Source organism: Pocillopora damicornis, chromosome 11 (genome assembly GCF_964200805.1).
Source record: "Pocillopora damicornis chromosome 11, jaPocDami1.2, whole genome shotgun sequence".
In the NCBI taxonomy this organism is placed as follows: domain Eukaryota; kingdom Metazoa; phylum Cnidaria; class Anthozoa; order Scleractinia; family Pocilloporidae; genus Pocillopora; species Pocillopora damicornis.
In genome coordinates, this window is record NC_142680.1 from 10,242,951 (window position 1) to 10,265,728 (window position 22,778).

The window sequence follows — 22,778 nt, forward strand, 5'->3', positions numbered from 1 at the left end:
GCTGATTTTCAGCCATTTCCAAGGATACAGAAAATAGTTCTAGTATTAACAGTATATTTTTTCTCTTTCTTATTTTGCTTTTTACATTTATTTACAAAGTTATTTTCAAATCTAGCATAATTTCCTAATACAATTAAGAATTATCTTTCATGTACTTGTATCAATTGTCTTTGTTTGTTTGTCTTTACAAATAAAGGTTACTAGAAATAAAAACTTTATCAAATATTTGAAATTATAGTGCAGTTTTTGTGTGTCTAAAGATCCCAAAGAAGCTGCAGAACCTGAAAAAGAGAATAAGAAATGTCACTTATGGGAACTGCATTTTTTGTTTCCATGGAAACAATAAACAACTGTTTGAAAAACTATAGGGCAAACAAATTTATATAAAATTGCATCTGCCATCACCAGCTGAGATCATGGTGTAAGACTGAATAGTTGATGAAAATAACAGTTTATGCCTCTTAGACACAGAAAAAATATTTTTTCCTTTGTATAATATTAGTTTACAATGTTATATCTTGTATATACTGTAGACAAATAAATAGAATAAATGAAATACAATTTCATTCCACAATCTCTTTCCTTCTTGCACTTTCTAAGTAATGCATTGAGTAAGCATGTATGCATGTATATGTAACAATATTATGTATATCTAGTTCTTTTTCCTTCTAGGTAGTTTCAGTAGTATTGAAAGTAACCCAGATACCTGAGGTAGAGCCATCTTCACCTAACTTACCCTGTTTTGTTCTGATGCCTAATATTTATTCTTAAGTTCTGCCTTGAGTCCTATAGATATTAACTGTGCTAAGAATCATCAGAGTCACTGGAGGAGTCATAATCTAAACCTAGAGCACTGACAAGGAAGATGAGAGTAGTTTTAATTAGTAAAGTTTCATGGAAAAAAAAATGATGGGGGATTTCTCAACCTGGATACTGCTTGATACCTTGCTTATTCAAACACTGTGAATCTATCTCAGTTTTCAAACATTCCCAGCATTAAAACCAATTACCCCAGTACATTTTAATGTTTAAAGTACGTTTAAAATATTGTGTTTCCTCTGAACTTTATTTAAATTATCTTCAAAGCTATGAAAATTAGGCTACATTAGTTTTTAAATCAACAACACAAACTTCTTACTGTTTAGGTTGAACATTTATATTATCCCTCTGATGTTCCAAATCACTTCCAATATTCTGAAACAGAAGAATGTAGGATTTAGTTAAAGAACCACACAAGTTTAAAAACATTTATTGTGCTAATCATGATTGCCAAGGGACTGAAATCAAACCATCACACAGTGCATATAATATTTTGCTAAATCAATCATTGTAAAATTGAAATCAATCAGTAAAGTATTAACTGCTGTGTTTGCACTTAAAGCAAAAGTTACCTTTGAGTTTATTTTACATGTGTCATTTGAAGGATGTGTTGTCCTGCTACAGGCTGTGAATAGAAGATCTGCAGAATCTCTCATCTTCCCACTTGGCACATCTGATGAATTTGCATCCTGTTGGGCAAAAATTGTAGACAACTGATTTTTCAGATAGTGAGAGTGATCTTCAGAATCTGTAAGTGGACAGAACATGTCATGTGCATGTGCCACCACGTTAACTGTTGTTGTTGTTTCTTTTATAAAAAAATATTCATGACCAATGTCTAGTTTCTTTCTAAAAATTTGTCATAGTGTTGATTAATTGGTAACAGGACTTCATGTTGTCCAATTCTGTCTGTAATCATATGAGTGATTGACAAATTTGACTCTGGCTTCACGGTCATGTGATTATGTTAATCACTTTTATGATTACAGACCAAATTGGACTCCACTTGATCCTATTACCATGATTATAACTCACTCATATTACTTTCAACACCTCAATGGAAATTGTCATTAAAAATAATTATTATCAATGATCTCCCTGTGGTACCAAAAACACTCCTGCTTACTTCACTCTTTAATTGATTCTAAAGCAAATTATCTCTGTTGGAGTAGACTAAAATAATAACATCATCTCATCAGCAACTTTAGTGTGGCTTCCACAAACATTTACCCTTCACTTTCTTTAATTGCAGCTACCTTTTAAGAAAAATTATTATTCCAAAGCTCCGAATTCCTCAAAGTATTCAACTAGAGGTGTTAATTTTTACATACCTCCTTTTCCAACAAAGGAGTGCAGATCTTTTTAGGTTTCACTTCTGTTTGTGAGCTATCTGTAGTTTTCCGTTTACTGACATAACCTCTTGGCTGCCATGGAACACTTGTTGTGCTGGGATCTAATTCATAAACCTTTTTGACAAACCTATAGCAAATGGTAAAACACATTTGTAAGCTTCTTACTCAAAACAAAATAAAAAATTCAATTCCTCCTCCGTATCACCCTCCATTGATTTCTTTGTACAAAAAAGTCTCAATGGTATAATTATTTACTTAGTCAACTGAAGAAGATTTGTTCTGAGTGAAATGAACTTTATCACATCCTTGATTACAAAATGTGATAATCATCATTCATTTAATACAAGAAGAAATCCAATTATGAACAAACTCTTGGATATAAGATATCACAATTAGTTTAGGAAACCTGGTGGAGCAAATTGTACTTAAATTAACAAAAATGATCTTTAGAATTACATATTGTTAGCATAAATAGTAATGAATCATTGAGTTTGAGAGAAAATTTAAATCCAATTTTGGATAGTGGGAAATATACTCTGCATAGTCCATCATGTTGGATCAAATGACATTTAACAGTTGCCAATATCATCTGCATGCTACCCTCGGGAATCCTAGCAATAACCAAAGCCTTTGTTTGATAACAATATTTGAAATTACACAACATCATCCAACCCAAAATGGCACCTGCTGGGAAATTTGGACATTATTGTTTCTCTTTTTTATTATTATTATTATTTTTTTATAATTCCTCAAAACACAAGAAACTTTTATCAGTTGAAAAATAACTTGTTGCCCCTGTGGAGACTCCTCAATTGTTTCTTCTTCGTTATTACCTTTTGTATTCATTTTCAAGTTCTTCCACCTTCTTTTCAAATTCTTTCATTTTTGTGTCAGGATAACGATGTTTTCTGGCTCCAGAAAGTTGCTGCAAATATTAAATTAGATTAGTCAATTAAAAGTGGGTACCAGAGCATTCAGCTTTCATATGAGAAGAGGGTGGTTTGGAGATTTTGATCAATTTCATCTCTGCAATAGACAAATGGTACTAGAAGCTTGTTCATTACCATGAATCACTAATTATTGTGTTCCTCTAACCTCTGCAAGAAGCTTGAGGGACTGCACTTGTTACTGATCATTTACAGCATTTTTATTAAAATGACAAAATATGGGCTTGGCAGTCGTTTGATCAATGATGAAACCCACCTGAAAGAGTTGAATTTTGCTTCTGGTCATCGACTAAGTCGAAAAAATATCCATACTTAAGTTTCTTACCTAATGACTGTTCCCTTAAATTAATTACGAGTCCTTTTTTTTCATACCCAGGATCAACAAAACAAGTTCAAGGAAAACTATCTAGCCATTAATTTATAAAAGGAGTATAGCAAACATAGACAAGGTTTACCTAATGTCGACTTACATCTAAATAATAGTCCAATTCCTTTTTTATTTCAGGAATCCACTTTTTAACCTCTGAAGCACTGTTCAGTGAACGCTTGGTTGAAATAACAAAGAAAATAAGTAGATGAAAAATGCACCTGATTAGCCCATACACCGGCACTTTTATAACATAGAATTATATAATATAAGTAATCTTTATTGTTTATAACTATTTCCAACAGCTGATTGCAAAGCACACTTTAGTTCACAAATGAGTCTCTTACCAGATGTGGTCTCTTAGGACGGCTCTCCTCTTCATCTAATATCAAACGTCATGAAAAGGATTATGAATACTCTGTTTAATAAAGAACGTTAAAAGAAAAAACAAAACAAAACATATTGATAATTACCTTTTTGTTGCTTGGCAAGCCATAATCTGTTGAGGCCAATGAGCTTCTTCTCGCAGTTCCGCGCCATCTTTGTTTTGTGCTCTAAATACCGCAGGCTCAAAAATCTTGAACTGGTGGCAGGCCATCCGTATGGAATTACTTCCGCTGATTTTTGATGGGCGCTTTTGGGTAATACAACACATTTTTTTCCTGAACACTTTGCTCTCGTTGCCCTGCAGCTGTGAGAGTTCTGAATGTGTTTGCCATCATTTGCGAGATTTGTTATTGTTTTCGCCACTTTGGTTTTTAGGTGTAAGTTTAATCTGTATTGTGACAGGTTCAATCACCTCACACAATTTTTATCGGCTTGCTTAATAAGAAGGACGAGACAATCTTTACTCCATTGCCGCATTACTTTTTTAGATTAGTTTTCATGTGCATCCGCTGCCCAACACTGTAATCGTATGAGGTGTCGAGCTCTTTGATTGACATTTACAGACGCCGAGGGGTCACGGTGCTACCTTGCACAACGACCCGTGAGAACCGCTGATTGATTTTCCGAGTGTTCTCCGCCGACTGCAGCTCTCTTGTATCGTCTGTTTCTATACGTAACCTCTTTACGAAATATGATACAGGATTTGCAAGTGAATTCAAATGGAAGGAAACTTTCGTCCATCGGAAAACCGATTTAGCATGAACAATGGGAAAAATTAGCGCTGAGACGGCAATGACGAAAATAAGCATTACGGAATCGCGCCCATTGAAAAGCGTCGCCCGAGAAAAGTGGGGTACCCATGATGCTTTGCGGGCGCAATGACCTAGGAATGAGGTTGCAAACGCTCACCGCCAACTTCGGTCGCTTTAGATCTGAATTGACAAATTCCCAAACGGGAGTTGTAAAATTTCGCTTTGCGTCCGTCTAGAGAGCAATTAGCATTGTTTCAAAGTGACGAAATGCTCTTTTCGTCGGTAAAGAGCGAGGGCCGCGTTTGCATATCAAAAGAGCGTGAAGTGTTCATCCGTAAGCTTATGAGCGTGAGCGTGCACCTACATGGAGCGGGAATCTACAACGTATACTTAAGCTTTTCGAAAAGTAATTAGACTACCGACGTGTTATCTGAAACTGACGGCAATAACGGGCCAAAAAGGAAGGTAAAATTCCGCACAGCCCCACACTACATTATACGTTCAGTTCTTGGATAGAGTGACAAAAACAATACTTTACCATTGGGAAAACAGATTTGTTTTACGATAGTATGGGGCAGTACGGAAATTTTACTAAAAGGAATATTTCTGTGATGTTTTGCTTTCTTGGCGAAGTTGATGGTCGAACCTCGCAAATCTGCCGCATTTGAGTCTTAACACAAATTGAAAACCCGGCATTTGAAAGGTAATTTAATTTTACATCTGACCGATTTTTAAACAATATAACCTAATCAAGATAACGCCACTAATTACGTCTATTCTTCTTCGATGAAAAGCGCTACCTTTCGGTTGTCTACACAAGAAACAATACCTTCGAACACTGCGTACACGGGGGATTACATGATTGACAGTCGGATTGACAGGCCTGCGTGAAGTTACGCATGCTCTCTTCCTCTTTTCTAGCTTATTTGCATTTTCCCGTGCGACGTTTTTCAATGGGCGCGATTCTGTAATGGTGTTTGAAAAACATCTTGAAAACCTTCTTGAAAAGATTGACTTGGGATGGGGATAACAACTTTTCCAGACAATAATTACCACGAGTTTTAGTTTATCAGTCGAAGGAATTTTGTTTTGTTGCTTAATATCTTAATATTTTTTCTTCTACATAAAGTCTTACCTGATATGTATATATATATATATTGTTGTTTTACTCCTTGTTTTCTCTATTTAAGAACTGAATGCATAATGAATTATGGGGCTGTGCGGAAATTTTACCACACTTGCCCTCGTTTATGAAATACTACTTCTAAATCTCTCGCTCCATATTAAAGGAAGTTACCCCACGATAGGTGGTCTAGGCAACTGTACTGCCATAACTTACTTTTTCTGAAAGAAAATAGAAATTAGGTAAGTGATCTGACCCATCCGAAAGTAATACCCTGTTATAACAAAAGTTGGTTTAAAATAGCACCAGCGTTTATTAGTGTGACATTCAGAAATAAAAGTACCCCCAAAATGTACATGCTTTTACATTCAGTGGAACGAGGCTTTAGGTGGCAGTGGCAGAGAATGGAAATAATTTCCTGTTGGCATGAACACAGGCGCGCTGGTATGGCGCTAATTAACTCTTTTGTTGTAGTCTGTCGGTTGTAATGTATGCATCTCAGATCTCAAGTTTTCAATTTTATTCCTCACAATGCCGTCCGAGTCAGAAGTAAACCGTGCAAAAAGTTTAACAGCCATCAACGCGGAGCTAAGAGTCGGATTTTCAACTTTGAACAGAGAATTGACCAAGGAACGAAACGCGGCCTGTAGAAATTGAAGGCCTCGGCTTCATCAGCGTCAAAATTCAAGAAAAAGGGCAACAAGAAACAGTTTGAAGTTAACAATGAAGTCCTTGAGCACATTGAGACCGCTTCTTACTTCTGGAATCCACACCATCACAAGTCGAGAAAGCCTTGTGGGAGCTGATTCGGTAGAGAATTGTTGGGAAATGGTTAGCGAGTGCGAGTGTAAGGATGTCGCAGATGACAGTGACGACGATAAACGTTCTAGGCGGGCAGAAGCTGAAGGTTCTCAGAAACGTTGCCGCTCACAATCTCAAGAGAATAGTCAGAGTTTCCTTCGCAATCGGCCGACGCCAGATCTCACCCTCTATACCATACTATTCATCTAGTACCAGTTCTACTGTTCCTTTCGCGTCACTGACTTCGTCCCCAACTGCTTGGAATTCCCAGTTTCCTAACAACTGGTCAAGAACGTCTCTTTGAGTTCTTATAGGATCTTTCTTCGCCTGTGGGAAGTTTGAATATTTTCGTAGCCAGTGCCCCGATGTGATTAGCCTTTTTTCTGATTTATTGATTAGCCAGATTTTCCCTCGCAGTCGGCTGACGCCAGATCTCCCCTGCCATGCCATACTATTCACCAAGTACTAATTCTGCTGTTCCTTTGGCGCCACCGACTTCGCCCCCAGCTACCTGGAGTTCCTAGTATCCGAGTTATTGGTCTTGTTCGGTTCGAAGGCGATCTCGCTTCGCCTGTGGGAAGGTTGGATATTTTCGTCGTCACTCCCCCGATCTGATCGGCCATCTTTGTACATCTTTCAACAAGGCTGCAGAACAAGCATATGTGATGGACGGGGAATACTCTGGATCCCTCTTAAACACAGATAAGTTCACAGCGGCTCACAGTTCGAGCTGCACACCCACACATTTGTCGTTTCTTAGTTATGGACAGCGATAAGAAAATAGCTATAAAATAGGGCGGAGAAGATAAAAATTACCATTAAAATGGCATGAAATTCCATAACAGTCAAAGTTTCCTTAATTACAGCTATGAGATGGGGTATATATAGGCTAAAATAAAACCAAATAGTTGGTTATCTCGCTCCTGAAATATCGGAACCGAGCAATACTAACTTTTTGAGACTGTGCACAGGCTGCTCAACACACTAATTATCTGATGAATCAAACTTTCCACATTATTTTGTTTCCCTAGAAGTTTTTTCAGACAAGTTCTCTGTTAGTTATCCACATCCTTTACGTGATATAGCTTTCGGTTTTTGAGTAAAAATCATTTTGAACTTTAATTTTACCTCGTTGTATAAAAAGTGGAATGGAGTGGGAAATGCTGCTGTCTTTGACCTTATAACTCCCAGATCAAATTGTAATTTCCCTTACTGTCAACCATACAATTCTTATAACGATAGTTCAGAGAATTTAGTATTGGATCAACTATTTATCCCCAAATTGATATTTTTCTTTATCCTCATTACTTATCTAGTTAATATTGCATTGATATTTCAAGGAGAAATTCTGTCTTGGTCACTCACGGGAGTTCAAGGGTTAAGTGATCAAATATTAAGACCTCGAGTGGAATTCCAGAAGCGGAAACAGAGGAGAAGCGTCTTTTCAGCATTTCCAGTAAGAGAAAAAAAACTTGTATTTGTTTTTGTTTTAGTCACGATGGCTCTTTACCCATCATTTTTACGCCGGAGTTGAGTTATCGGGTAGCAAGAACCCCTTGGTGTGAGCTCGTCTTAGGTAACGATTTATATTGACCATCAACGAAAGCGGCATCGTATCACAGCAGGGAACGCAAACAAAGCAAGGTGATATTTTAATACCGGTAAGTAATAAACAACAAAAGGTTCCTTCAATCTTGATCAGGAAAAATGTAGAATCCCTTCACTTGTTGCAGAAGCTCCTGATTGTTTTTTCGTTTATCAGGGGTTGGCAGGTCTCTTTTCAAGACAACGCAAAAAAAAATTGTGGTAGTGTTGATCTTTAAAGAACTGGTGTTCAAAACTAACAACACCATTTTGATCCACCCGTGTCAATTAGCCAGCGCTTTGGGTTAAAAGAGTCCCTGGGGTGACCAGAGCACACTAACTCAGGAGTGACAAACTTCCCTATTGTTTTCTTCACGGCATTCCTACTCCGTAGAAACTACCAGCTAAAAAACCACAGAAGTCACTATTGATTATTCGTAGCTATAATTTACTTTCCTTCCAACTTTTAGGCTTTAGCTCTAAATGCTAATGCCGTCAAACACATCCGCCGGAAATAGGCATCAAATCGCTCCAATAACAATGGCTATTAAAGATGACGCTGACATACTATGGACTCAACTGGAGTGCAGAGACGCGTGAGCAGCCAAGAGAAATTCAGCTGAACAACAGCCGATTTCCACGAAACCTTTCGGAGACATAGTCAATCAGCTATCCAAAGTGTTAAACTCCTCTACTTTGGCTGCTAGTATGCTGTCGCACTGAAACCCACACCAGATTTTGAAGTTGTGAGGCGCTCGACTCCTAACACCATTGGTAAGCCAAATAAATAGATATAAATATCGATCCCTCTGCCTTCTCTGTCCACTGATTCGTTAGAGGAAGGAAACTTGCGTATATTTGTCTTTGTTATTGCGTAAAATTCTCAATCTTTAAACAGCATAGAAGGTTTGGTTTGAAGAGTTTGTGATGTAAATTTGACGCTTAGCCGAGAGTTACTCGTAGTCACTTGCTCAAGTGGCCATATTTGAAGGTTGATGGAACTGTGAAACAAAGGAACGGTGGAATGACGGAATATCCTTAAACGGTGAATGACAGGATATCCACTTAGGAATATATACAATTATTTCAGATCTTGTTTTTTATGTCAGCAAGGGGTTTCGCAATGTTACAATTGAATTCAAAGTTTCCTCAAGATGATAAAAGAGTCCAAGTTTCAGCATAAATATCTCAGTCCCTGGCTGCTGCCTGAGTTACTGTTTAAATTTACCTGATATCATTTGTAGAAGTTGGTCATCATAATTAACAATGGAGATGAATTTGACCCAATTTGACCATATGACTTGATAGAAAGTGCATTGTTATTGTACATCAACCACATGCAACCACAGTAATTGAAACTTCTCAATGTAAGTACTTTATCAACATATCACTGATAAAGTTACATAATGAGGATATCATTGCTGCAAATTATGAAAAGTGCATTCAAGCAAATGCCTCTGAAAATAACATTGCAATGATTCTCTGCAAAACAAAAATTTATTTCATTTTCAGAGTCACTTTCATCTCCTGACTTTAATCTAATAATAATCCTTTTAGTGCATCTGAAACAAACAATCTACTGGGTATTGGCCCTTGCTTTCAAACAAATACCTCTGAAAATCATGTTACAATGATTCCCACAAAAATTTGTTTTGCTTTCATTGTCACTTTCAACTCCTGACTTCAATATAAAAATAAACCTTTTCAGTGCAGTACAATCTACGAGGTAATTGGGCCCATGCTTTTTTCCCCAAAAATCTTTACAACTTTTACATGCATGTAGAAATATTTTTGTGTTTATGTTTGCAAGGTTCATGGGACATTTGAGTTAACTGATTAAGTTTTCACTCCCTAATATCAGTATGAATATTCTCCATGCTACTCCCAAGACATTTCCAAGGGTTCTGACAAGGAGAATTTGTTCAACAATGGAGAGCTTTTTTAGTTGATGATCATCTCCTTTATCCTCATGACCTTGATGTTTGATTCAGGGGTGATGTTGTAAGGAGAAATTAGACTTTAGTCACTCTTAGGGGTTAAAGGGTTAACAAAGCAGTATACTGATAATGCTCCTGTTTCTTGGTTGCCAATTCACCTGTCAAAGAACCTCTAACCCAGGACCTACTTGTTCCCAATTTGATATAGTAAATATCCCATGTACCAATGGTTATACTTAAAAGAATGCTATGCAGAGCGTGCTTGAAAATTATTGTTGGCTCTTTCTTCCCCCTCCCCCCCCAAAAAGGTAATATGTCAGGTTCTATTTGGTCTTTAATATTCCTTTGAATGGTATCTAAAGTTTGTTTAGTTAGGATATTTATTATGTATGTGTTTGTTTTCTATTTATCAGAGTATTACAATACACCAGTTAAGCATCAGATCAGGTCCACCTCTCAGTGTTGAAGAATATTCTGTCATTCTACATTTTAGGATATGCCATTATTTTGTTATTCCATTGATCCACCATTCTGTTCCGTGGAAAAGAGTCACCTATTTGAACTTTCCTTTCATCCATTGATGAGATTGTAAACCTAGGATTTGAACTGGGAAGGGGGTCATGTAATAATGTGCAGCTTGCTGTTTAATTATATAGTACTGCTGTAACCTAGTGATATGAGTATCCCTTCCCCCCTCCCCTTCCATTAACTGGTATGCAACAGGTCCTTGTTATGTTGTGCTCTAAGTTGTCCCTTCTTGACACATAGCTCATGGTATTTCCTTTCAATTAAATACTTACACTGTAATAAGAGCCCTCTCCTGAATAAGTGCCCACCCCCGCATCATAAAATCAGACAAACGCTCTCTTGAATTACTGTACAACCCCCCCTCTTCCCTCACTTTCTTAAATAGTAGGGATACAAGGAAACCCTGTTTCTATGGCCACTCTTATGTATAATTTTTTAAGCTTAACAGCATAATCAGTGCAGGAAATTGATAAGTACCCCCATTAATTTAGTGCCATCCTCCTGATAAGATCCCCCTTTTGATGCTAGGTGCTTATTTGGTAATTAATTTTCTAAATACATATCAAACCTCTTGTACCCCCCTCCCCCCCCAAACAAACCTCTCTCCTATCCCCTAAACAGCTACAGATAGACAAGTAAACTCCCCTGGTGTGAAAACCCCTAGATCAATGCAGTATAGTTAACATGGTCATGAAGATGAGTTCTTGAGTTCAAATGTGACAGGTCAGATTTTGCATTTGTTTATTTTTGGGGTAATGGTGGTGACCCAGAAAATTTTCTTCTTTATTACAATGCAAACCAGAAATAAAGCAATTGCATTGTACAAGGACATCTTGAAGCTTTGAGGAGAAATTTTTATTAGTCCTAAGAGCTGCAAAAACTTTGTTGTTGGAGAAACCCTAATGTTGAAAAATGTGCATAACATGTTGGTTTGCTGTGCCAGAAGTTTGCAGAAAGTATATCAAATTTTTATATTTACATACTTCTCTACTTTATTTCAGTCAGTTGGAATAAAAATATCATGGCAAAGAAGTTGGACTTTGCTCTGAGCTGAGATTAAAAGTTGTGGATTAAATTTCATGGTGGCAAGAGGCAAAGTAGGTGTTAAACAGAAAAATAATTTCATCATAGAAAATTGTTTTATAAAGCAACATGTAACTGTTTTGTTCTCAAAAAGGATTGACCTAAATGTGCAAACCAAAAAGATTCCTCTAACCAGAGTTTTGTCATAAGACAAGCACAGAAATTTTGAACCTCGTTCCCAGGGTCTCTCTTCTTCCTTTTCTTTTGAGCAAAAGAGATTAAGAGACCCTCATCAGGGTTGGTCCTGTGTCTCCCAGAATTTGGGAGATTTCAAAAATAGAATTTAAGAGAGGGATGGATGGGTGAACTTTTGTCCCGACTAAGTGTACTAGTAAGAGGAAATTTTCAACTAAGTGATTTCCATGAATTCTTGAGTGTTTTACCTTGGTCATGTTGAGACAATTGGAAACCCAGAAGAAAATGTATAACCAAACTAAACTGTAAATTTATGCTGCTGCTGGCTTTGTAAAACTGTAGGCAATGGCAGTCACTTGATTAATGTATATAAAAACGCAAGTAGACAATTTCTTGACATAGGTGAGACACTTCTACAAGGAGAACTATTGCTGCATCTACTTTGCAGGCCAAGCCAATGGAGGCTTAATAATTTTAAATTCCTCAAGAAGGTGACTGCTGATGGTTCTCTGGCTCAAGGTGTTTTAATTTTAACAGTATTTCCATTCCAGAAAACCAGCAGATCAAGTGATTTCTCAAGTTGAAAACGAACTTGTGGAAGTTTTTTAGAGAAGTTCAAAATAGCTTCCAAGAGAGAGACAATTTACCTTGGCTTAAGCTCTGTTGATTTTCTGAAGATTATTGAAGAGATGAGAACTATGTGCCCCACGACATTCAAAATAGTATCCAGTTTGATTACAAGGAGTAGAGAAAGATTGCACCTTTGGTTCTTGCATGTGATATTATAATTTTCTGAAGATGCTACCAGTTAAACTGGCTTCAAAGGATCAACTTGGTGTTTCTCTCTGAAGGGATTGCTCATCATGAGGTAAGTTATTTCAGAGCCTATATTTCTCTTTAGCCAGTTTTTGAAACATGTTCCTTTTTGTTTTTTAATATGTTTGGATTTGTGTCAATTATAACTTCCAGGAACCCTAAGATGGATTTTCAAGTTTATAATGCTTATCTTTTACTAATTGGGAGCCAAATAGAAGGTTTGATTCTTTTCCTGACATTATGGCTAATCCTCTGTCATCCTTTGACCAAGGAGAACTTAAAAACTGGTTTACATGACACGAGAGAAGTATTCCTATTGATGCTCCACTGGCACAAGAAGATGATGATTAATGCTTTAATTTCAAGGGTAGCATATTGAAGGTATTGTAACCTACTTGATTGTTTTCTTAACTCTTGGCTCTCTGCTTAGAAGTACATACAAGTGAAATTTATAACAACTTGGGAAGGAGGTGTTATACATTTTTATTATAAACTTATTAATAATTCATCAGTTCTCTTGCCAATAAAAATGTCAAATGTCTTTAAAAAAAATCAAACACAAGAACAATAGCTCACTTAATTACTATCAGCTACACTGTTAGTTTATTTCCTTTTGTTGTAAACAATTTTTGCATTACAATTTTTAAGCGTAGAGGCATTAAAAAATGAACAACCTTCTGAGCTTTTTCCTTCAAACCTGTTACCCTTTTAGTTTTCTTCCTTTTTTCCTTCTTGTAAATGCTAGCTTCTGCACCTAATGAATATTATGTCTGAGCGGCTTTGTTCTTACTTGTTTTCTTTTAGGCAAATAATGCACTAGACCTGTGCCTGCCTCTCTCTCTCTCTAATTAATTTCTCTTTTACACCACTATAAGAGAGTTTCAACACCAAAAAAAAAAAAACAGGCAAGCAATGGGCATTTTTTTCTTTTTACTCCCACTGCCTTGCACAAATTCGGCAAAATAGGATTCAAGAAATGAATAATATCTAATAATTTCTTAGCTGTTCCAGAACTTTTGTTCATCCTCCTCTGTAACAGCTTCCTTATTTTCTATGACTGTTTGTAAACTCACACCTTGCAGCATGCAATTCTTCATCTTTGCATCAAGATAAAGATGGAAGATGTCAAGCCTACAATAAAATATAGGAATATTAAAAAAGATAAATTTCTAAATGTAGTTTGTGTTGAAAAGAGTATGTTACCTTTTATTGGTAGCATCTAGAGGATTTACTGCTTTGCTTCCTACAGTTTCATCTAAATGCCTTTGAATGCCACAAATAATTCCATAAGGGGTCCTTGCTGAATACATATCTCTTTTGCTGTTTGAAACCTCCTGGACAAATGTACTCAGCCAATTGTTTAATGTGTTGGCATCCATATTCGTCAAATCAACACTCAATGGCTGAACTTTGTGCAAATTGGCATAATCTTTAAAAGCGCCACCCTGATCAATGATAGGACTGTAACTTGTCTGTAAAGAATTATGTTCATTTCATAGTGCTATTTTGATTAAGCAATATTTAAAGGCTTTACTAGTAGTTCATCAGTGATGATACCAAATTACCTTTTTGAGTACCCATGAATCTCAAATGTGCCCAGATAATGTTACTTCTGATTTGTGTTTCCAGAAAATTATCTATACTGGTTATCCTTTGATTATCATTTATGGCTAACAATTCAACAATTTTGATTTTACAAATTGTTGATTTGGTAATTTGTTAATAAACTGTACATAACATTTTTGGAAATAGTATTTAATGCATCTTCACTGCAACTAAAAGAAAGTGCTCAGTGAAAAAATGAAGTCACCCATAGTATCAGTTAAACATCTGGAAAAGCTCAATATGATTTTTTGTCAAATATTTTATTTTTGATCTTGTTTGGTTTCCTTTAAAAAATGAAATAAACGACAAAAGTGATTATGGCCATTAACCTCCTTTCAATTTTTCATCCAGGAAAAAGCACAGTAACACTCTTCAATTGTTACAATTTTAATTGTGTTCAAACATTTTCACATATAATTAATGTGTTCTCTGCTGTATGACAATCTCCTTAAACAAATTTAGCATGTGAAAGTTCAGAAAATGCCATCAACAGTAACCTGTATTCTGTTTTGCAATAATCCTTATACTAGTAATATGAAAATGTTATGCAAACATGAAAACTGTAACATTGAGAAGCCAATTTTAAATTGTTCAAAGTGTTCAGAGTTCACTTCAAAGAGTTCAAAGTGTTGATTTCAAAGCATCTAAAGTGTTCATTTTAAATTTTCACATCTTTCACACTAAAAAGTGTTAAAAAACCAGGCTTGCTCTTTTCTTACATTAGTGAACTCCTCAACCAGTGTTGGGTATGATTCATATGTAGATGGAAGATCTAGCAATGATACATATTTTATTGCAATAGGACATTGCTGCAACCTTTCAAGGGTAGTAAAGTGCACATCAATGTTTTGTACAGTGATCACAGTACAGAACCATAAGAACATGGATAATAATTTGCCTTTTAGTGACTTAAAAACCATTTCAAGTGTTCAAAGGATGTAGATTCTGCTTCATTTGCTGGTTCAGCTCTGACTCTTGCTTTGAAGATATTGAGTCTCTCAAGGGACTGAAATTTTCATTAGAACATAAGAACATACTATGAGAATTAGACTTGTCGAAAATGTGAAAAAGCTGTACCACGCTTCCTTATTAACTCACAGTTGACTCACTTGATTTAATGATTTTACTATAACACTTTGGTTAACTCCCACTCGCAACTCTCGGCTTATTTGTAGGAAACATACTCTCAATGTCCCATTGTAAGCACATGGAACAGTGCCATATACGGGGCAATAAAACACATGCTGCATACATGTTTGTTTGATAATGTATAGATAAAGAAAATCACTTGTAAATGTCAACCAACTGAAGAATAACTAATGTATTGTACAGTTTCCAACACTCTCCCCATATGACTTGGGAACAAGGCATATGCAAGTGGAACTGACTCTATAACACAACAAGTAAGTATGAAAATGTTTCTTTGGTAACAACATTCAAGTGTCTTGCTTTACAATGTCCTGTATTCGCTGACGTGCTTCCACAGCAGCATCTCATCAGGGCCAGAACTCCACTGCAGTTGGGTAGAGATGTTGGATTGGGTGTTCCATGAATCCTCTGCCTGCTCTTAATTTCACTGCCTTAACAATGCCATCTCATCCAGTGAACAATTCTTCTACTACCTCCATAGGCCACAAATTTTGGTTTCGCTCATCAGACTTAATGATAACAACATCTCCTTCAGAAAAGCTGTTTGGTTTGGTGTTATGTTTCAGTTGATGCCTCTCTCTTTAAGCTCTAAGGTGCATTGCCTGACGGTACCTTAGTAGCTTTCAAGAATTTTGCAAGTTTCCTCAAGTCATGGTCTTCAAGACGATGTGGCTCGAGCTCAGGTAAACTGTTAGCATTCAGAAACAGTAATGAGTTAGGCGTTAGTGTAGGAAATTGAGGGTCATCCTCCATGTAATTAAGAGGTCAATGGTTTACGAAACATTGATGTCAAGGACTACCTTGTAGAGCTCATCCCAGCTTAGTAGACCCTGACCCACAGACTTGTAGAATGAAGACTTGAACACCATCGCCATCACCATCAAGGGCAAACTTGACCATCTTTTCCCCTTGGCTCTATGCTTGCTTGATCCAGGACATTTCCTGTTGCTGAATTTCTTCAATTGTAAGAGGTCCTATGATCTTGGAAGGGTGACGAAAATTGTGATTGAACCGCAGGATCCATGCACAAATTCTCATGGCTTTACACCATAGGACTGTTTTCAAACTTCTTTAGAACAGTTTCAAAGTCATTGTTTGCTTTGACACTTGGCAGGAAAAGTTCTTGTTGAATCTTCTTCTCTGTGTTGCTGTTATGGGAAGGGGAGTGAAGATTATGCCTGCCCAAGGTCATTGTTGTTTTTCAAAACTCTGTTTGCCCATGAACAGAGTTCCTGGCTGGTGTGGTTAAGCTCCAGGTGTCAATCACAAGCCAAATGTGTCATTTAGACAGAATACTCTTGTGGGAAGATGCAAAAGATGGCAACTCTGTAAATGATGAAGTTGTTACAGGGCGTGAAATTGCGCCTAATACAGGCGCCAATGCGACTAAATGTTTCACTTTGGCGACCAAATCCTGAAAGTTAGTCGCCAAATTGGCGACTAGAACGTTTCATTATAACCTTACCAAGAGATATAGAGAATTAAAAAAATTTGCAAAGATAAATCCGCGGCAAACTTCCTCTTGAAGTTTGTTTCCAAAACGTAGCACATGCATCTCGATCGATAACTAAACGCCATCTTGGATTTAGATAAGCCTGAACGTTGTATATCATCCATCCTAGTGTCCACTTTGTAGCACGTTAAAGATCTTTTCCCTAACTTAATTTTGGAGGGCCTATCTAGAACGCTGACGGTGTAAAGAAAGATCTTGTTTGTCTTTGAAAATGGCGACCAACTTTTTTTGAATTGGCTACCACTTTGAAGAATTTAGGAGCCAAGTGGCTATCAGAAAAAAAAGTTAATTTCACGCCCTGTGTTAGTTTCTATTCTACTTTCAAGGAAGCACCTAAATGTCTTTCAGAATTTATTGATAATAATAATAACACAAAAATTTCTATAGTGCCCTATTCTAGGGCTCCAAGGCGCTTTACAATAAATTGTTTAAAGCAGTAACTTAGTAAATAATAAATTTAAAAAGTACTGAAGCAAAAAAAATAGCAGCTAGAAAGGTAAGTTTTAAGGTTGCTTAAAAGATGTAATAAGATTTATACAACATTTTCTATGCTCTGGAAGATTATCCCAAATTTTAGAGGCTCAGACAAAAAAGCACAATCACCATAAAATTTTAACCTCTATCTAGGTGTCACTAACAAGTTCATGGCTGGTGGTCATAAACTCCTAGATGGCTTGTAAGTTTGCAACAAATTACAAATATAGCTAGGACTTAAATCATTTAAAGATTTAAAAGTTAATGAAGGATTTTAAAAACAATCCTCTGCTCCATAGGAAGCTAGTGTTAGTTCTCCCAATAAAGGAGTACTGCAGTCATATTTAGAGCCACATAAGATCAGATTTGCTGCACAGTTCTGAACTAACTGAAGACTACAAATTAAGTCCATATAAAAGAGAGTTACAGTTGCCTAATCTATAAATTAAGAAGGCATGCACTAACACTTTGGTGCTTTCAGCTACAAGAACCCTCTAATATGAGAAATATTACAAATATGAAAAAATGTCAATCTGCAAATGACAGCCACTTGATGTTCCATGTTCAAATTATTGTCAAAAATAAGACCTATGTGGCTGGTAGAGTGAGAGAGATTTATAACTGAATCATCAACTGATGTGAAAGAGAGGAGCTGAGAGACTGGACAATGTTGCGATCCAGTGACCAAAAGCTCTGTCTTGTTATTATTAAGTTTAAGTTTGTTCAAAGACATCCATCTTGCAACATCATATGAACATGCTTCAATTCTCGGACAGACAAATCAGAGTTGCACCAAAAATAAACCTGAAAGTCATCTGCATAGGATTGAAAGTTCATATTATGTCTTCTTATAATTTCTCCAAGAGGAGACAATACAAAAGATGTAAGATACAGCCAAGAATGGAACGTAGGGGAACACTATACATTAGATCAGACCTGATGGAACTTATTCCATTCACTCAGCCAAATTGACTCCAACCAGCCAGGTAGGTTTTGAACCACGCATATACAAATGCCGAGCTGCAAAGATTTGTTGAATAACATGGTCAGGACAGTGCGATTGGTCAACGGTTTCCTTCAGCAGGTGCACTGGAATTCCATCAGATCCAATTGCTTTGTTTATATCAAGCTGTTTGAGAGATGTCAAAACCATTTCAACCAGGATCTCTAGGTCATTTAGTGTTGGGAGGAGAAAATGCAAAGCTCTTACCACTGCGGTATAAACAGCTGTTTAAGGAGAGTCCCTTAATTGTAAACAAACAAGCTAAATCCAGGATGGCCATAGTTTCTGTGTGCTTTTTTTTCATGTTAAAAAAGGGCACCTGATGCTGTTTTTAGCCATATTCTTTAAAGCTTTGAGTTGCTTTATGAAACTTTGCAGACACAAAAATAGGAATTTGCTACAGTGTTGGCGAGTAGACTTGCAAGTAGACTTTTAAAGACAGAAATTTTTTTTTCCTCTTGTATGCAAGAGGAAGTGACTATGATAAGACTCTCTTACAACGGAAGAGCACCACTGGACAACATAAGGACACTTTCAGTGTTTAGAGATGGCAAGAATATGGGTATTGAGCTTAGAATAACTCTATAATTTACCCCAAATTGGACAGTTGTGTTCCTGCTTGATTGCAGATGGACTGAGTGACCGCATCATGATAACTGCAAGTTGTGTCAGTGGGGAAGCTGAAACTAATGCCTCCTTGTTAAACCTGGCATACTTCTACAACCAGACCTATGTTGTTCAGAGTATTGGAATGAAGCTATTGGAGAAGGAAAGAAGGGCCAAGGTTATCAAGAATGCATTTACACTTGTTCCAAAATCAACTAAACCAGGTGATGATACTTTGACAGCCTTACCAAAGTCTATTGAGAAAGAAAAACACTTAATCCCCACAGGATACCAGATTGTTGGAGACAACCTGTACCTACATATTAATGCCAGGCATGAGTAGAGTGAAGCAATGAAAAATCCATTCATCTAGGTTTATAGAATGACGAGTAATCATACATTTATAGAGATAACATACAAGATGCATGTTGCATGGAAGATGTTTGTTGCCATCTAAACAGATATTTGACCACAAATTGTCATCGAGTACCCAGTAAGCAGTTACTTAGACTGTTTCTTTTGTCTGTTGACAATCTTTGTTTTTTCTTAGATACCTCTTGGTTGCCCTTCCAAAAAGTGAAATGAGAATGTCTGCATATGGCCCGAGTTTTTCTGGTGAGTTTACTCTCAAATTTCAGCTGTCTCCCTATGCTGACCCCCAGAGGTGTTAAACGTAAGGGGCTTGGGGTGACAAGAAGGTGGACAGGTCAGTATACAAATTCATGTTAATTTTAAATTAGTTCTCAAAGTGATTGCCATAGCTAGTGTTGGCTTAACCTATGTATGTGTCCCTGCTACTTACCTGCAAAACAAGTCTACTTACAAAGCCAAGGGAGGCTACTTGACCATTTTTATTACACATATCCCTGTCTTCTCCCTCTTTTTCTAAACAGAAGTTGAACGATTAAATTTTACTTTCAGGGAGTGCATAACATATTTTGGATTGGTAGAGCTAGCTTGTGTTACAAGCAAGCTCAATAAGCATCAGATTTGAAATTTAGAGCTTCTGAAATCACCATAGATGTGTTTATTTCTCTCAGTCCTAAGAAAACTATGTCAAATTTGTAGTGCTGTACCTTGAGAGTTCCGTTATAGTTAGCATTATTTTAGTCATTGTTGTTGAGTGAACCAAAGGCAATTGTGTTTTCTGGTAACACGAGGGCTAGAAGTTATTTTCTCAATGCCAAAAACAGGGCAAAATTATTGGTGGGTCTATAGCCTTCCAAGCCCCATAGTCCTTGACTTTTTCTGCTACAGTATAGTAGAGTCATGAGTGTATCAAGTTTTAAAATTATTATAATGATTTCAGTAGATCTTATAGGTAGTGGTATGTTTAGTCAGTTATATGATGAAGAACTGTATGACTTTTTGAGATCTGCACAACATCAACCTTAGTATTAATAGAAAAATAGCAAAAGGCTTACTATAAAGTAGCATATTGATGGGAGAGTTCATGTAAACATGAAATGATTTAGTCATGTTGTTGGCCTACAACTTACACTATGTCGAGTTCTCTAAAATGGTAGTCGATGCATACAAGGGGAAAATTAAGTAACTGCACCTTTTGCAAATTTTTTTGGCATCATAACTAACTGATCTAAATTCAATCTAAATGATCATATTTACATATAGTTGAATTTGTCCATGTAACAAACCAACCACATTTTTGTATGGTCTACACTCTTATGATGTTATAAAATGTGCTAGACTCAAATGAACCACAAGCTGTTAGGCAAGTGGTTTCACATTGCAAGGCAAGGGGGTGAGGGATCAGTGAGTGCTCACAGGAAGGTGAGGGAGTGGGAGGAGGGTAGGTGACCATTCTTGGCTTTGTATTTTTAGCAACAGAATGTTGCCATGACTGAAGCAGCCATATATATTTTGGCATCAATAGTAACCCTAATGCCTTATGCTGTAGGAGGTGAAGGAATGTTGTAAAAGCCCTGCATTTTGGCCTCACTGGTAAAGCAACAATTTGTAGCCTGCTTCTAGTAGTGTTGGCAATCTGGACACGATTTCTTTCTGTTAACTTGCCTTTGGCCCACCCAGCACAGGATCCTGTTGCATAGGTTCCACAGTACATCTGTCTGGGGCTTTTTTTAGAGCACATTACACTGTGGTTGCATTGTGTGAGATTTGTGTAAGAGGCTAGTGCCATTGGAGAGGTTATAGAAACACATACACACCTGTAAATTCAAATTGATTTTTTAGTATGTCATTTGCACTTGCTGTTTAGATATAGTATGACAACCATACACTCGCATGAACTTCTAAGGTTGAAAACACTTTTCATGAAATCTTTAAGGTGGGAAATATTGCATGATACTTAAATTGTTACTGACCTTCAGTTAAAACAAAGGTCCTCAAAAGGAGCTGATCAAGCTCAAAGGTTCATGGTCAATGTCAGTTTTGCAATGAAATGTTTATACTTGAAACATGGAAAACACGTCAACTTCTATTCAAAATCATGCATTAGAATAGGAAGTTAACTGAAAGGTTTGGTGTTGGATGTTGAGTGCAAAGTTTGATTATTAGCAAATAGTTGGTTTTTAGCTGGAATGGAACACCATACTTTCCAGGGATAACAAGTGATCTGTATCAACACTGCTGGATTCACAGGCATCAAAGAAACTGGCACAGACAAAATCTTGACTATTATAAGTTTGAGTCCTTTGTCTTGGTTACAGGTATCCATCATTTCTGTGATAGATATGCTTTGATAAAAATAGGTTGCTCTGGTGGGTGGAATTTGGTGAGTGGTTGTTGATTGTTGATTTTATCAGTGGTTTATACTAAAAACAACAAATCTTACTACCAAAAGTATCATTTTGCCACTTTAGAGGTTGTTACAATGTAATTAAGAATTTGTTCCTTTTGATATGCATGTATAGTATCATATGCCAAATGATAAAAACTATCTATTTTTATAGACAAATATACATACTAATAAATTAGATTTATATATAACACAGAAAACGAAAAAATACTCTAATTAAGTGCTTTACATTGTAAGATTAAAGTTAAAATGAAAATATAAAATAATTGTAAGTTAAAAAAATAAAACAAATCAAATACATAAAACAATCCCATACATGGTATAGGATTAAGAAACAGTTTATACTAATTTAAAAAAAAATAGTCAGAACTGGACTTGAACATATCTCGTGTGGAAGGTTGTTCCAAAGAATGGACAAGGGTGCAATCACCAAATGTCTTACAATTAGTTCTGGGATCAGCAAGGAAGCCATGGTTTTGGGTATGCAGGCAATGAGTTTTGTTGGTCTTGAACTGAAAAAAGTCTTTAATATATTCTGGTGCCTAATTGTTGAGAGCCTTGAAGACCAGAAGTAACAGTTTTAACTGGATATGATAAATCACAGGTGGCTAGTGTAGATGGTACAAGGTAAAAGAGATATGGTCAAATTTGGATAGCCCAAAAATTAACCTAGCAGCTGCATTAAGTACTTTCTGAAGATGATCTGATTAGGGATGCCATAAAGAAGAGAATTGCAGTAGTCCATGGAAGAAGTCACAAATGCATGGGTAAGAGTTGTGGTGGTCTAAGGGTTGAGGAATTTCTTTATTTGCTGAATCCTATGTACCCTATGCAACGCTTTACAGCAGACCTTGGCAATATGGACAGACATGGCCATTTTGGCTTCAAACTAAGAGCCCAGATTGTGGACACTACCTACAGGTTGAATAGTGGAGTCGCCAAAAGTAATGGAGTCAATTGAGATTTTTTATAATTGATAGTGGGGGCTGACAATCAATAACTCATTTTTTGTGTCACTGAT

At 36.6% G+C, this 22,778-nt stretch overlaps 1 protein-coding gene and 1 long non-coding RNA gene across 7 annotated transcripts in view; one reads left to right on the forward strand and one right to left on the reverse strand.

Annotated features, from left to right (window-relative positions):
• Positions 1–37: 37 nt before the first annotated feature.
• LOC113677154 (uncharacterized) lies at positions 38–4,074 on the reverse strand. 3 transcript variants are annotated; one of them, XR_003446771.2, is made up of 9 exons: positions 3,959–4,074; positions 3,833–3,867; positions 3,589–3,663; positions 3,005–3,096; positions 2,151–2,298; positions 1,392–1,508; positions 1,139–1,194; positions 737–853; positions 38–281 (listed from the first exon to the last, which is right to left on the reverse strand). XR_003446771.2 is itself a non-coding variant. In XM_089188075.1 (9 exons), exons 1-8 carry the CDS (start codon positions 4,023–4,025, stop codon positions 768–770), a joined length of 609 nt encoding a protein of 202 aa, XP_089044201.1. In that variant the 5' UTR covers positions 4,026–4,064; the 3' UTR covers positions 38–281; positions 737–767. The 3 variants fall into 3 exon arrangements, 2 of the variants coding, with proteins under 2 accessions (XP_089044201.1, XP_027049713.2); XM_089188075.1 differs by having other exon boundaries at positions 737–786; positions 3,959–4,064; XM_027193912.2 differs by having other exon boundaries at positions 38–853; positions 3,959–4,064.
• A 4,481-nt stretch (positions 4,075–8,555) lies between these two features.
• The window catches only part of LOC149037430 (uncharacterized), a 36,978-nt gene continuing 22,755 nt past the window's right edge, over positions 8,556–22,778 (forward strand). Inside the window, exons 1-6 of one of the 4 annotated variants that reach the window (XR_016181393.1) lie at positions 8,558–8,906; positions 11,599–11,694; positions 12,367–12,683; positions 12,903–13,012; positions 19,005–19,205; positions 19,532–20,546. This is a non-coding gene — a long non-coding RNA (uncharacterized LOC149037430). Of the gene's footprint in view, positions 8,907–11,598; positions 11,695–12,263; positions 12,684–12,902; positions 19,206–19,531; positions 20,547–22,778 lie in introns of those variants that run through there. The other 3 variants (XR_016181394.1, XR_016181392.1, XR_016181391.1) reach the window with 3 other exon arrangements.

Coding starts and splice junctions, on each gene's coding strand:
- LOC113677154 (XM_027193912.2), bottom strand. CDS start 4,025: ATGGCGCGGAACTGCGAGAAGAAGCTCATTGGCCTCAACAGATTATGG. Junction 3,664..3,832: donor GTCCTAAGAGACCACATCTG/GTAAGAGACTCA, acceptor ATTTCAACCAAG/CGTTCACTGAACAGTGCTTC. Junction 3,097..3,588: donor AATTGGACTATTATTTAGAT/GTAAGTCGACAT, acceptor TAATATTTGCAG/CAACTTTCTGGAGCCAGAAA.